This window comes from Vombatus ursinus, unplaced genomic scaffold, assembly GCF_900497805.2.
Source record: "Vombatus ursinus unplaced genomic scaffold, bare-nosed wombat genome assembly UNPS02013931.1, whole genome shotgun sequence".
Taxonomy (NCBI): Eukaryota; Metazoa; Chordata; class Mammalia; order Diprotodontia; family Vombatidae; genus Vombatus; species Vombatus ursinus.
Genome location: NW_020953709.1, coordinates 2,179,827 through 2,194,220, shown reverse-complemented (window position 1 = coordinate 2,194,220; position 14,394 = coordinate 2,179,827). Strand labels below are relative to the sequence as shown.

The 14,394-nt window shown below is 49.5% G+C and overlaps 1 protein-coding gene across 2 annotated transcripts in view; it reads left to right on the top strand.

Moving 5' to 3' along the window:
- Positions 1-12,468, top strand: part of MS4A13 (membrane spanning 4-domains A13) — a 30,524-nt gene extending 18,056 nt beyond the window's left edge. Inside the window, exons 4-7 of one of the 2 annotated variants that reach the window (XM_027858895.1) lie at positions 526-582; positions 1,630-1,749; positions 4,806-4,901; positions 12,358-12,468. In XM_027858895.1, the coding sequence (XP_027714696.1) occupies positions 526-582; positions 1,630-1,749; positions 4,806-4,901; positions 12,358-12,438 (354 nt within the window). In that variant the 3' untranslated portion in view covers positions 12,439-12,468. Of the gene's footprint in view, positions 1-525; positions 583-1,629; positions 1,750-4,805; positions 4,902-8,153; positions 9,468-12,357 lie in introns of those variants that run through there. The other variant, XM_027858894.1, reaches the window with a different exon arrangement.
- Positions 12,469-14,394: the final 1,926 nt, after the last annotated feature.

The window sequence follows — 14,394 nt, the reverse complement described above, 5'->3', positions numbered from 1 at the left end:
CTGGGCTAGGACACTTAGCAGGGGCCACCAAGGGGAAAAAAAGGGAAAGGGAATTCCACCAGAGGGACTTGTTCTTCTGAAAAGGATTTAAATGAGGAAGGGATTCAGCAAGGTATGCGAAGAGCTGTGATGGGCAGAGGGAACAGACCTGGAGCTGGACGGAACCTCGGAGGTCCAGCCCCCTCATTTTACAGATGAGGAAACTGAGGCCTAGAGAAATGAAGTGGCTCGCCAAGTCACAAGGTGATAAGTGACAGCAGGCAGGTTTGAACCCAGAACTCTGAAGCCAGACTTGATCTGTTTGACCCCAGGAGAAAAGGTGGAAGTTGTGAGTAGGCTTAACATTAGAAGGCTCCCCAGCAACGAGAGCCCTCCCTGGACGGCCTGAGGGGGCTCCTAGGGGCTTCCTTTTGTGTGCTGGTCAGGTCCACAGGCCACCGCGGTCCTTCCAACCCTGAAGAGCGTGTGATTGGGGGGGGGGGTCTCGCTTAGCAATGACATTGACAGGTGTATTTTTCTAAGCAGTTCCTCGTGTCTGGAATCCTCTCAGTAAGTGAAGCCACATACTCCTCCGTCCATTCGGTGAGTCAGAAGGTGTGGGAATGCGCTTGCTGCTGCCCTTGTACATAAAGGGGGACGGAGGTTTTAAGTCAGAGATGGCAGAGTCCCAGATCAGTCAGGCACCCTCCCAAGCTGTGGGCAGTGACCGTCCCCAAGAAGCAGGCTCCTGAGGGGGCGGAAGGGGAAGCAAGCAAGTACAGGCACCCTCCTCTAATACTGCAGGGGACCCCGGAGCCTTCCCAGGTCTAGTACTCCCTCTGCCAGGGCAGATTGCAAGCCACCTGCACCTTCTTATCCTGGGAGATTTGTGTCCGTGTTCTCCACCAAGGGAGGTTCAGTCTGCTGAAGGCACCCCTCAGGGTCTTTGTGCATTTTGTGGGTGCTACTGGGCTCTCTGTCGTCCTTTGTATTCTGTGTGACTGTTGTCTGTCCGTCTCTCTCTTTCTCTCTCTCCCCCGTGCTCTTCTTCTCTCACCTGTCCCCCTCCATTCCTCTCTCCTTCCCCCTGGTAGACCAGAAAGTTAAAATCCTGGAATTTTAGGCCTGGAGAAGACCTTGGAGAATAGGTAGTCCAGGGGTTCTTAACCCTTTCTTGGACCTTGGTGGCAATCTGGTGAAGCCTGTTGACTCCTCAGAATAATGTTTGTTGCCACCATTCGTAATAGAAATACTAAATTTCATTTATGTCGTTTTCTCTTCCCATCTAAGTTTACAAACCCCCTGCAGTCCTATGAACCTCAGGTTAAGGGCCCTGGATTAAATACAACTGTTTGATGTTTTTTCAGAGGGGTTACCAACTAAGTTGAACCTCAGTCTCCCAACTGATGGGCTGTAGCATTGGAAGGCACTTGAAGGATAACGGGAAGAAGCTTGGGTCCAGGGAGGGATCATGGGCTTTACCAAGGTTCATACCTGCAGCACAGAGCAGAGCCAGGATAAAAACCCAGGCCTTGTGGCCCCAAATCCAATGGTGCCAGTCCCAGTTACCGAGGCCCCTGACAGAAAACCAGATCGTTTCCTCAGAAGCCATCCCCTTACACCTAAATTCAACATGCATTTCCTTTTCAGAGAAAGTTGGCTTTCTTTGGAAACATTGTGAGTGCCTCAGTAGCATCAGTTGGAATCATTCTCATAATCATTGAATTGTGTATGGAAGAAGAACTATCCTATAAAAATTTTTCCAGAGCAGTAAGTAGCCAGTTACACAGAGAGGTCCCGGTTTCCAAATGATTGTGGAGTTTGGGGGAAGCGCAGGAGGCTTTCAGCAGGAACGGGGGCTGGGGAGGTGCACTTCATGACCAGACAATCAATTAACAAGTATTCCTGAGGAGTCACCTAGGTGCCCGCAGTGCACTAAGTCCTGGGGATGAGAGGACAAAGCAGGAAGCAATCCCTACTCCCAGGGAGCTAAGGGAAACAACAATGTGTATGTAAGTACAGATACGGAGATACGTATGTGCACGTCCACGTTCAGAGATGGCTATATACATATCCAGACTAGCCACGAAGTGAACAAATACAGATGTGTACAGAATGGTTTGGAAGGGAAGGCACAGGAAGAGTGTAATGCAGAATGGCGTGCTTAAGCTCTGTTCGAGGAAGAGAGGGACTCTGAGGTGAAAGAAAGGAGGGGGTGCATTCCACGGTGTGGGATGGCCAATGTAAAGGCTTGGAGGTGGGAGATGCAGTGTCTTGGGGAACTGTGAAGCCTGGTTGGGCTGCACTGCAGAATTCAGAGTCAAGGCAAACCAGGAAACATTGATTGAGTGCCAGCCATGTGCCGGGCACTGTGCGAAGGACTGGGGATGCTTCAAAGAGGAAGTGATGGCAGCAGGGGAGGCCGCAGAGGCTGCTTGGGGCCATGTTGTGGAAAAGGTCCCCAGCAGAGTTTTGTTTTAGCCTCTTTCAAGGGGTCCCAGATGGACACTAGGAAAGAACAGCCAGCATTTGTTCAATGCTTTAAGGTTTGCAAAGTGCTTTCCACATTTTAACTCAGTCCTTACAACAGCCCTGGGAAGGAGGGGCTGTCATTACCTTCACTCTCCAAATTTGGAAACTGAGTCAGACAGAGACCCAGTGAGATGTCTGAGGCAGGGTTTGAACTCGGGTGTTCCTGACTCGGGCTGCTTTTTGTGGAGCCCCCTAGAGGTCACTCGATCACTTTTCATAGAATTCCTTCTCCTTGTCCCTGGGTAGGGATAGTAAAGTCTTCACGGTCGTACTAGGTTACGTCGTGCACAGAGCACTGGACCTGAAGTCATCTTCCCGAGTTCAAATCTGGCCTCAGACACTTACTCTCTGGGTGACTCTGGGCAAGTCGCTTCACGCTGTCTGTCTCAGTTTCCTTATCTGTAAAATGAGCTGGAGAAGGAAATGGCAAACACTCCAGTACCTCTGAAAGAAAACCCTCAATGGGGTCACGGAGAGTGGGACAAACTGAAACGACTGTTGTGTGTCTGTAACACGGTCGTAGCTTCCCAGGCCAGCTGACAGCTCCTCTCACTCTGGAGGGTGTGGAGGGGGCCCAGAAACCAGCCGTGGACAGAGCACTGGCCCTCTGGGCAGAGGATTCGGGAATCATGACTGGAATCATCATCGTAGCTGCCACGTCTGAGGCGCCTACTACTCACCTAGCGCCCCGTAAAGCGCGCTACAATCATTATCGCGTGTGACCCTCACAACAGGCAGGTGCTGTTATTGTCCCCATTTTACAGAGGAGGAAACTGAGGCGAACCAAAGTAAGCCTTTAAGCAACCTGCCCAGGGTCACGAGCTCCAGACCCAGCGCTCAGTGCTCTTTGGCGCCACCTAGTGGCCTCAAAAGGAATACTGAGAAATGGACAGTAACAATTGATGGTGCCCAATACCAGTACCCCATCTGCTTGGCAGGCATTTCCCAGGTGACTGACATGGGTATACCCAAACTTCTGGGCACTGTCTGTCTCTTTTAACTCCTTCTCTTATTTGTGGTTGACCAACTTGCTTTCTGGTGTTAAATTGGTTTTTCACGTCGATCTTCTTACTGACAAGAGAATTGGCCAACTTGAAAACAAGGGATGTTCTGGTTACTTGATGGGGTTTTTTTTTTTTTTTATTGTGGGCACATATGAAAGGGAGCTAGGATTTAGTCACTGTGGGTAACTCCAAGTGTGGAAGTTATCTAAGGTTTATCTAAGGCACAGAAGGGTTATGTTATTTCATCAGGGACACTCGGCTGGCTTGTGGTGAAGGCCGTATTTGAACCAGGTCTTCTGGACCCCTAGATGCTGAGCTGGTGTATGGTGCAGGCCATATTTGAACCCAGATCCTCCAGAGCCCTCGTTTCAGTAGGCGGCTAGGTGACCCAGTGGAGAGAATGCCAAATTAGGGGTCAGGAAGACCCAAGTCAGAATCCCACTCAGATATCTACTAGGCCTGTGACCCTGGGCAAGTCATTGAACATCCTTTAACTTCCGTTTCTTCACCTGTAAAATGGACAGAGTCCTAATAGTACATACCTCTACAAGGTTGTTGTGAAGATTGAACGAAACAGCTTAAGTAAAGTGCTTTGTAAAGGTTAGTCATGTTGTTATGTTCCACTACCTCTCCAATCTTCCTTCTGGTTCATTGGCCGCCTATGAGTCTGTTAGGGCGAATCAGCTCCCCGTCTACTGGCCAAAGCCACAGAGATCCGCTCTGTATCTCTGTTGACGCAGAGGTGTGCTGGTAGATATTTAACAGGATAAAACAAATGTGGCCAACACACTGAAAATTAATCTGCACTATTACCATTTTCTCCATAGGACAGCTTGGTGGCACAGTAGATAGAGCAGTGGGCCTTTAGTCAGGAAGACTCATCTTCTTGAGTTCAGATCTGACCCTAGACACTTTACCCTGTTTCCCTCAGTTTCCTCATCTGTAAAATGATCTGGAGAAGGAAATGGCAAAAAACTTCAGTATCTTTGCCAAGAAAACCCCAAATGGGGTCACAGAGAGTTGGACAGGATTGAACAATAGCAACACCATTTTCTCCATCCCTCTCTTAAAGCTAGACAGTCAACAAAACATTCAGACCTTGAGTTTGTAGCCTTTGCAGATTTCTGAGAACTGCCAGTTTTGCAATGGGCTTTGTGAGCTCCAGCAGGCCCCGGTGTTGACCCAGTCCAGAAGCCTTCCTCAGGTGCCCTGACCCCCTTCTGCTTCTCTAGAGTGCCTCATTCACTGAGAAAGATTGTGATGAATTCTCCTCTTGTATTTCTTTTGCAGAATGTGGGAAGGATGGTTTCCATGATTTTGTTAATCACCTCCCTCCTGGAGTTCAGCCTCACATTTACCTACGTCTGTTACGTATTCTATAATTGGGTGAGTTTTCTTTCTGGTCAGTCTGGAAGTAATCCATTTCTAGTGGGCACAGATCCATGTGGGCTAAGGAACTAAAGGTGTAGAGGCCCTAGTAAAGGAGATTTGGGGTGGAGAAAAATGTAAACAATGAAAATGGCCCTGCTCAGGGCTACACATGGTGCTAGGACAGGAGAGGAAGAATGAGGGACAGCATTCTCAAATCAAAGAACCACACGTTGAGTGCTGGAAAGGACCAGCTGCCTCATTCTGCAGGGGAAACTGAGGCCCAGAAAGCAGAGATGATAGGCCTAAGGCCCAGGAGGTCTCATGTGGCTGATCTGGGGTCAGACCCACGTCCTCTGTCCCCTACTAGAGGGCTTTGGAAATATACTGTAATTTGCTGTTGTTTCATACTGACAAGGTCCAGCCACCCACCAGATCCTCAAGAACTGGGACTTTTAGCTGAGGGCCCATGAGATTGTTTTTTAAATGTTTTTGATAATTGTATTTCAATCGAATTGGTTTCCTTTGTAATCCTTTGTCTTTGATTTGATGCTTTGATGGACATGACTCAGAGCAGGGGTCCATAGGCTTCACCAGACTGAAGGAGCCTTAGGGGGCCAAAACCCTGTTCTAGGAGGATTGGAGTGGGGGGGGGCGCCTTCTGTCACGTACGAGATGGTTCCTTAGATGGAGTGGGCCACCCACACCTCCAGTCTAGAGCCTGCGGGTCACAGTGCCTTCTTCCACCAGATTTGAGATCAGGAAAGGAAGAGATTCCCTTCTGGCCTCACAGCAGGAGACAGAACTAAACGATGCCGGTGAGGATGGATGAGGAGAGCGAGCTCTTTTATTTCAATGTCCATGGCCTAAGATTTGGGTCTGGAAGGGAGTGAAGAGGCCCCCTGATCCAGCCTCCTTTTACAGAGGAGAAAACTAAGGCACACCAATGACTGGCCTGTGGTCCCTCAGCCATCGGTCCTGGGCAGCAGCATTGGAACCCCGCCATTCCTTTGCTTCTCTCACTGGCACAGCTTCTCCCAGGGGCTGTGGCTGCACCCAGACCCTCCAGCTGACCAAGATTGCCATCCTCAGCCCAGGGGCCGATCCCATCTTGCTTTTTTTTTAAGAATTTGTTTATTTTTCGTTTTCAACATTCACTTCCATACGATTTTGAGTTTTAAATTTCTCCCCCTCTCTCTCCTCCCTCCTCCCCAAGACTGTGTGCAATCTGATAGAGGCTCTCCTTCACGTTAAGCATATTTTCACATTAGTCACAATGTATAGAAGAATTAGAACTGACTGGAGGAACCATGAGAATGAAGAAATAAAACAAAACAACAAAAGAAAAGGAGAGCAAACAGTCTGCTTCCACCTGCATTCAGACTCCATGGTTCTTTTTCTGGATATGGATAGCATTTTCTGTCAGGAGTCTTTTGGATCCTTGAACAGCTAAGTCTGTCAATACTAGTCATTGCACAGCATGGCTGTTACCGTGTATAGTGTTCCACTGGTCCTGCTCATTTCACTCGGCATCAGACTGTACAAGTCTTTCCAGGTTTTTCTGAAGTCCCCCTGCTCATCATTTCTTACAGCACAACAGTATTCCATTACATTCATATATCACAATTTGTTCAGTCATTCCCCAGTGGATGGGCATCCTCTCAATTTCCAATTCTTTGCCACCACACAAAGAGCTGCTATGAATATTTTTGTACACATGGGTCCTTTTCTCGTTTTTGTGATCTCTTTGGGATACAGACCTAGCAGTCAAATGGGTATCCACATTTTTATAGCTCTTTGGGCATAGTTCCAAATTGCTCTCCAGGATGGCTAGATCATTTCACAACTCCACCAACAATGCATTAGCGTTCCAATTTTCCCACATCTTCTCCAACATGTATCATTTTCCTGTTTTGTCACGTTGGCCATTCTGATAGGTGTGATGTGGTACCTCAGAGTCGTTTTGATTTGCATTTCTCTAATCAATAGTGATTTAGAGCATTTTTTCATATGACTCTAGATGGCTTTAATTTCTTCATTTGAGAACTGCCTGTTCATATCCTTTGACCATGACTTGTATTCTTATCAATTCCAACCCCATCTTTCTTGAGTGGAGCAGGAAGGGTGAGGAGCCTACTCCAGGATCCAGGATCTTTCAACATCTGTGTTCAAAAGAAGAGAACCACCTTGTGTTAGGTTGGTGCTGGGGATAGATGGTCCAAATCCAGAAGATGACAGCCTCACCTTTTCTTTGTGCCTTTGTCTTCAGATATTTAACTCAAATAGATTTAGTTCCATACATTTCTCCCTAGGCTTGGGGCCAAGGCAGGTACCATAGCTGCAGAGGACCAGAACCTTGGTGCGAGGGATTGGGAAGGATCAGGAGGCGCAGGTGAAAGGGATCTCAGATCATGGAATCCAGTGCCCTCACGCTGCAGATGAACAAATCAGTCCCCAAAGAGGAGAGTGACCCAGCTTACTCAAGACAGTTGCTAGCAAGAGTCTGGACTAGGATGAAGGGGCCAGAGATTTAGCGCTGGAGGCATGCTTCAAAACCAGGTCACCCCCGGTGTGAGTGACAACCCGGCACCTCAGCCTGCAACTCCAGCGTTCTTCTCACTGCATAATTGTGCTTCTAGGCCAAGTGTCGTCTCAGAACTGTGGCTTCAAGTGAAAAAAATACTAATAATAAAATATATAGGATTACAAAGGAAGCCAATCCACTTCAAATACCGGTGTCATCGTCTTCCCCTCTAATTCCACTGAGCCCTCAAATCGATCTGGTGAAGAGCCCGAGTTCTAGGAGTTCAGCTGATGGCTGTCTCTTGGAAGAAAGGGACATTAAAGGCTGAAAAGGCCCCAGGCCTGGCAATGCACCCCCAGGCTCTGAGCCAGCCTGAAAAAAATGAAAGGATCAATATTAAATGTAATACTTCTAAAAAGTTTAATAAAAGCAGGCAGAAACCAGAAAAACAAATTAATCCCAAAGGGGTTGCAGTTCCTGTATGTCTTTAGACAAGTCACTTTGGGGCTCTTGGGCCTGGCCTGGGCCAAACCCAGCCTTAGAAAAGCAGAGACTTTCCAGGTCAGAGTGGGTGTCAGCAGCCGGCAGTCCAGGGCAACCCCAGTGGCCACCACAAGTGTCTGCAGCCATGGCTGGGAGGCCTCCAGGCCTGGGTGGGGAGTCCTGCTGGCCCCGTGGGCCACAGACCTGGTGGACTTTCCTTTTGCCTGTGCTCATCCCTGATAGGTGCTTGCCTTGTTTCCTAGGATAGCCTCATGCAAGAGAACACACCCGAGGGGGGCACAAGCTGTAGTGTCAAAGAGGTGAGCTACCCGGAGGAAGAGGAGAGAGACAACAGTGATGAAGATGGGGAGGACAAAGAGGAGGTGAGGGAGGAGGACGGAGAAAGAAAAGAGGAGCTGAAAGAAGAGACAGCCTTGTAAAGAGCCTGGCCTTGTGGGGAATCCCACGCTCACTGCCAAGACCAAGGGAGCAGCCAGCTTGGCGCCTCCTTCAGAAGAAAACGCAAACTATTCCCTCTTGCCATTGGTGCCCAGGAGCTCCCAGGCTCGGAGGCTGATGCTTCCCTCCACATCGTATTCTCCGAGGTGGCAGACTTGGTGCCCAGCTGTGGCTCTGGTGTGTCTACGAAAGCCTGTCACCATGCACCTCTAGACAGAAGAGAGCAGTTCTCAAAGGGTTGAGACATAATGGCCAGCCCCCGCGTCTTCTGGCAGAACCCTGGGCAGGCGCAGCCTTCAGAAGCTTCTCCCCACTCAAGCCCCTCGCTCTGGTCCTAAACCTACCCCAAAAGTGGATCAGGCTGGGCGTCTATGAAATATCACCCACCCTGACCTCAGCAGGGTCCTCCACTCTGAAGGTTTCACTTCTCCTGCCAGTCCCATTTCCCCTTATTCCTCGATCACCTGTTTCATTGGTCATAGAGCAACCAACTCATTGCTTCTCCCATGGATCCGGGCTCGGTTCAGGTGGTTCCCCTTCCTTCTGAATGGCTCAGTCCCCCAGAAAGCCTTGGGTCAGGCACATAAATCATGTTAACGGGCTCACCTCACTGTCTGATTGTGCTCTCTCCTTCATTGTTCTTTCTTCTTTCCTTCTGGCTCTCTCGAGCTGCCTCTCTCCTGTGGCACAATGAGGTAGCAGAGAAAGTCCTAGATCTGGATAGAGGCAGCAAGGCCTGCTTCCAATCCCACCCCAAACCCCAGCAAGCTCTGGGAGTTCTCTGGGTCTCAGTTTTCCCGTTGGTACAATGACAAGGGTAAGACCTGATCACCTCTAAAATCCTGTCCAGCTGTAACTCCAAAGCCTCACAATTCCTGACACGATAAATGAAGTTTTCTCGGCTCTAAACAATCCTTTCTTCTGTTAGAACTAAAAGGGACCTTTGAGGTCCCCTATTCGGGGGTCATCGAGCTAGATCTACAGTGGATCTCAGAAGTCCTCGCTAATCCAACCCTCTTGTCTCTTAGATGGGAAAATCAAGGTCCAAGTTCACAAAGAAAGAATGACTTGAACCCAAGACTCTGACTCCAGAGTCAATGGTTTTGGTTTATTTGTTTTTCCCTCAGTGCACCTTCTGCATATTACAGATGAGGAAAATGAACCCTGGAGTGGGAAAGTGGACTGTCCAAGGTCATAGAGGCAAGAACCCAGGGCCTTCTGATTTCCAGTCAAGGGGCCCTCCACCCTGCCATGATGCCTCTCCCTGCTTAGCTCTTGGAAATTCCAGAACGACCTCATCCCTTCATTCTCAGCACTATTCCTCACTTCATCGTCAGTCAAATCACTCCACAAACATTAAAGGCATCGTATTTATTTAACCCACTAACGTGGAAAGCGCATAACCCGTGCATGAGCTATCCAAGGTTACTGGGGCAGAGGACGCGGGTGGTCCACAGGCTGTTGGGGGCTGGGGCACTTGACGGCAAGTCTATATTAGGAAACACAAATGCAAGGGGATTTGAGGAGGAAGAGAGCAATAAGGGGGGAGGGCTGTGGGAATCCAGGAGGCTTCGGGAAGAAGGGGAGAACTCTAAGGAGAGGAGCAGGGGGAGGATATTCCAGGCACTGGGGAGAAGGAATACAGAGTTCAGGAACTGAAGAAGGATAATATTAAGTACCCGCTGCGTGCCAGGCACTCTGCTAAGCAAGGGAGACACAAAAGAGGCAAAACATAGTCCCTGGAGCTCAGAATGGAATGCGGAGACATCACGCAAACACCTCGGTACCAGCAAGAGGCTGAATTGGAAGTTACCAGAGCGAAGGCACTAGGATTAAGAGGTGTTGGGGAAGGCTTCCTATGGAGGCTGGGATTTTAGTTAGGACTTAATGGAAGCCAGTAGTCAGGTCAGTAGTTGGAGCCGAGGGGGTGTGAGGAGAGAGAGAGAGAGAGGGTCTTGTTCTTGAAACAACCAGGAGGCCAGGGCACGTCACTGGATTGAAGAGTAAGGGGTAAGAAGAAGGGAAGTTTGGAGGGGGCTAAATGATAAAGGGCTTTGAATACCAAGCAGAGGATTTTGTTGGAGGCAATAAGGGGCCACTGGAGTTTAAGTTGGGGGTGGGGTGGGGAAGGAGAACGTGATCAGACTTGTACTTCAGGAAAACCACTTTGGTAGCTGAAGGTAGGATGGATTAGACTGGGGAAGAGACTTGAGAGCGGCAGACTGCGCCCCACCCCCACCCCAGCAGCTTTTGCGGTAGTCGGCGCGTGAGGTAAGGATGGGCCTGGGGGAGGGGGAGTGTCAGAAAGCGGCAGTGTTTGGGAGATGCTGCAGGTGAAATCTACCAGAGATGTTGCGAAGGTGACTTCACAGGGCTTGGCAACGGCTTGGACGTAGGTGTTAAGAGACTGCGAGGAGCCCAGGATTACTCCCAGGCTGTGAATCTGAGGGACTGGAAGGATGGCATTGCCTTCTACAGTAATAGGGAAGGTAGGAGAGTGGAGAATATTTAGGGGGGAAGATTCTGATTTCTGTTTTGGACGCAACGACTTTAAGATGTCTATTGCATGTTCAGTTTGAGATATCTGAAAGGCAGTTGGAACTCGAGGTTGGAGGTCAGCAGCAAGGTTGGAGCAGGAAAGGTGGAAGAGTGTGCACAGAAAGTGCCTTTTCAAGCAGTATAACTTCAAAGGGTGGAAGAGAGGGATGGATCACGTAAGATTAGAAAAGTAGTTTGGAGCCAAAGGTGGAGCGTTTCACGATCCAGGCTGATGAGTTTGCCTTTTATCCTAGATGCAGCAGTAGATAACTGAGAAGCTTCTTAAACTGAAAAGGGACGTGGTCAGGAGACCTGGGCTGTGATAAATGGCTGAGGATGTTCTAGGCAGGCCAAGGACCCTCCCGAAGAGCAGGGTCTGAGCCAGGCCCTGGGGGAAGTGGCTCCCCGGTCAGATGGCATTTGCAGAGGTGGTCTCCTTCCGCTTCTTACTGGCCTGATCTCCCTCCTGCCCAAGGGGATTCCACTGAACAGATTTTAGACCTTAAGCAGCTTCCGAAATTCAACACTCTTAGTTTTACAGATAGGAAAATTAAAACCTAGACCAACTTGAAGCCACAAGGACAGTAAGAGGCAGAACTGGAACCCAGATTCCCCAGGACTCAGTCGTCGTCCGTGCCCGCTGCTAACTCCGTATGGTGCGGTTGGGGAGCTGCAGGGATGCCAAGCGTTGGTAGTACGTGGCTCGGGTGGGAGCCCCTAGAGAGGCGTGCACCTATCCCTGCGTTTGCTAGGGAGGGGGGAGCCGGGGCAGACGGCTCAGTGGGTGGGCGCTCTTGGCTCGGCGGAGCCCCTCCCCACCCGGCGCCCCCACAAAGGACGTGCACGCGCTCTCCCGGTGCTCTGGGGATTCCTGCGGGACTTCGTCGAGATGGTGGCGGTTGGTTAGTGGGGCGGCGTTAACCCCATCCTGAGCTTTTCCCCAAGGCATTTTCTAGCCCCTGGACTAACGGGCCCACTCGTGGCTGGGACAGGGAGCTGGCAGGGTGTCCCCCCAAATTCCTGATAACCCTGGCTCTGAGCGTCTTTGATTTCCACCCCTCATCCCGCCTCCCCACTCCCCGTTTCCCCGGATAGTCCTAGGGCAGTCGGGTCCACCCACTCATTTTAGTGCAGCGAAAACTGAGACCCAGGGAGGTGGTGACTTGCCTGGGGTCACGCAGCTGCTAATTCGAACTCAGGTCTTCTGACTGCTCTATCCATTTCATCATTTTGCCGATAGGACAGGATCACAGCATTTAGAGCTGTACGGGGACCTTAGCGACACTCTGGAGCACAGCCTCAGTCACACTGCTAGTGTCTGATTGGAACCCCGAGTCACAACTCCGGGGAAGCTGGCTGGAAGCTGGCTGGAAGACGGGAAGGACTGGTGCCCCAAGCTTCTTCTGGAGCCCTCCATTTGCCTAGTCCCAAACCCCCTCTTCCTTAAGGTTCATCTTTCTTTCCTTTAAGGTCCCGGTCTCTGAAGACCACCCGAAGGTTACGGAGTCGAACGGGTCTAAGTCCTTCTTGGCTTGGCTTGGGTCCCAGTAGAAGCTGTCTCCATTCCGGATGCTTGGATACACGGGAAACCAAGAGGAGCGGCGCAGCTTTTCCCAGCGCTCTGTGTAGCCCCAAAGTGGTAGGTAGGAATTGGTCAAGAAAGGCTATTTGTTTCTTTGTTCTTGGTGGGACAAATGGGGTTAAGTGACTTGCTCAGTCACACAGCTAGTGAGTGTTGTATGTCTGAGGCCGCATTTGAACTCAGAACCTCTTGTCTCCAGGGCGGGTGCTCACCTACCTGCCCCTTCCTGCTTACTCTTGATTTGGGGCCTAAATCTAACATTCACGTTTCTGCCGTGTTACATTTCAAATTCTATTTCTGTTGAGTAAAAACACCTTTGGACATTGTTTGATCAGTTTTGGGACTGGCTTTGAATTTAAAGACCCATTTTTTGGAATGTATCCTTCAGGCAGGCTCTTTTTGGGTTCCCCTAGGATGGCCTAGAATCAGTTTTCCAAATTTGCTGCACTCCCGGTCACCATCAAGCAACTGAAAAATGACCCCCAGCTTCAGTCTGGGTATTTTCTTGGATGCTCAAAGTCACTGGTTTGAGGGCAAGGACTAGTCTTTTTTTTTTTAAATGTTTGTATTCTTCCTTTCTGGTAATATTTTCCCCAATTAATTATTTTTTCGTTTATTTGTTTGTGTCTTTGTTTTTACTGGACCAGTGATTTTACTCAAGTAGGGAACACCTCCCAGTGAATCACATCTCTGCTACTATATAAGAGAGCTGCTGTCCTAGGGAACAACTCTTGTTAGCCTAGGTCATAGTCACCCTTAAAAGTAAGAGAACCACATTCCCTTTTCCATAATCCCAGTGTTAATCATTCTGGAATTTCCCTCCACGTTTCACCTTCCTTACCACCACAACACCCAAGTAATCAGAATTAATTTGTGATGCTTGAGTCTATAAGAGATACCCTGGCATGGTATTGTGGACAAAGAGCAGACCTTGGAGTCGGACCTGGGTCACTTCCTGCCTCAGTCACATGCTGGTTTTGAGACCTTGGGCAAGTCCCTTACCCGAGCAGTGCCCCACTGACTCCCTAAGACTATAAATCGCAGAATGGATGTTGATCTGCGTTGGTTTTACCAATGGTGGCTCCTCACTGAGTTTTCTCTCAGGTGCAGTCCTAAAACAAATCAAAAGTACATGCTATCCAGCGGACAAGCAGACAATGCATTAACTGTGCATGTTTAACCTGAAAAAGAGAAGTTGGGGGGGGGGGGGGGCAGGACAGCTGCCTTCAGATAACTGGAAGCCTGTCATGGATGGACAGGGGAGCTGCCTTCAGATATCCAGAGGTCTCATGCAGATGGACAGGAGAGCTGCGCTCAGATATCCAGAGGCCTGTGATGTGGATGGGCAGGAGAGCCACCTTCAGATATCCACAGGTCTCTCATTGGAAAGGACAGGGGAGCTGTCTTCAGGTATCCACATGCCTGTGATGTGGCAGAGGCTTTTTCTGCTCGGTAAAACTGGAACTGGTGGGTGACAGGGAAGCAGATTTCAGCTCAAACTTCCATTGTAATTCAACAAAGCAGTCATTTAAATGCCTCCTCTGGTTCTCTATCCATTGCACCACCTAGTTGCCCCTATCTGCCTCAGTTTCCTCAAATGTAAAATGGAGATAACAGCCACCTACCTTGCAGAGTTGTTGCGATGATCAAATGAGATAATATTTTTAAAGAGCACTTAGCACTAGCCTGGCCCCTACTAGGCACTTTCTTAATCCTCTCTGATATTTAGAGAACATGGAGAAGGCTTATTGGACTAGAAGGTAGCATGTGTGTGTGAGAGAGAGAGTAATAAGTTTGAGAACCAGGACTTTCCTGGGGAGTGCTTATAGGTACAAAGTAGGGAGAGGGAGAGAGTCAGAGACAGAGACAGACAGAGAGAGAGAGAGAGAGAATGGAGAGGGGGGAAGGGAGGGAGAGAGACAGAG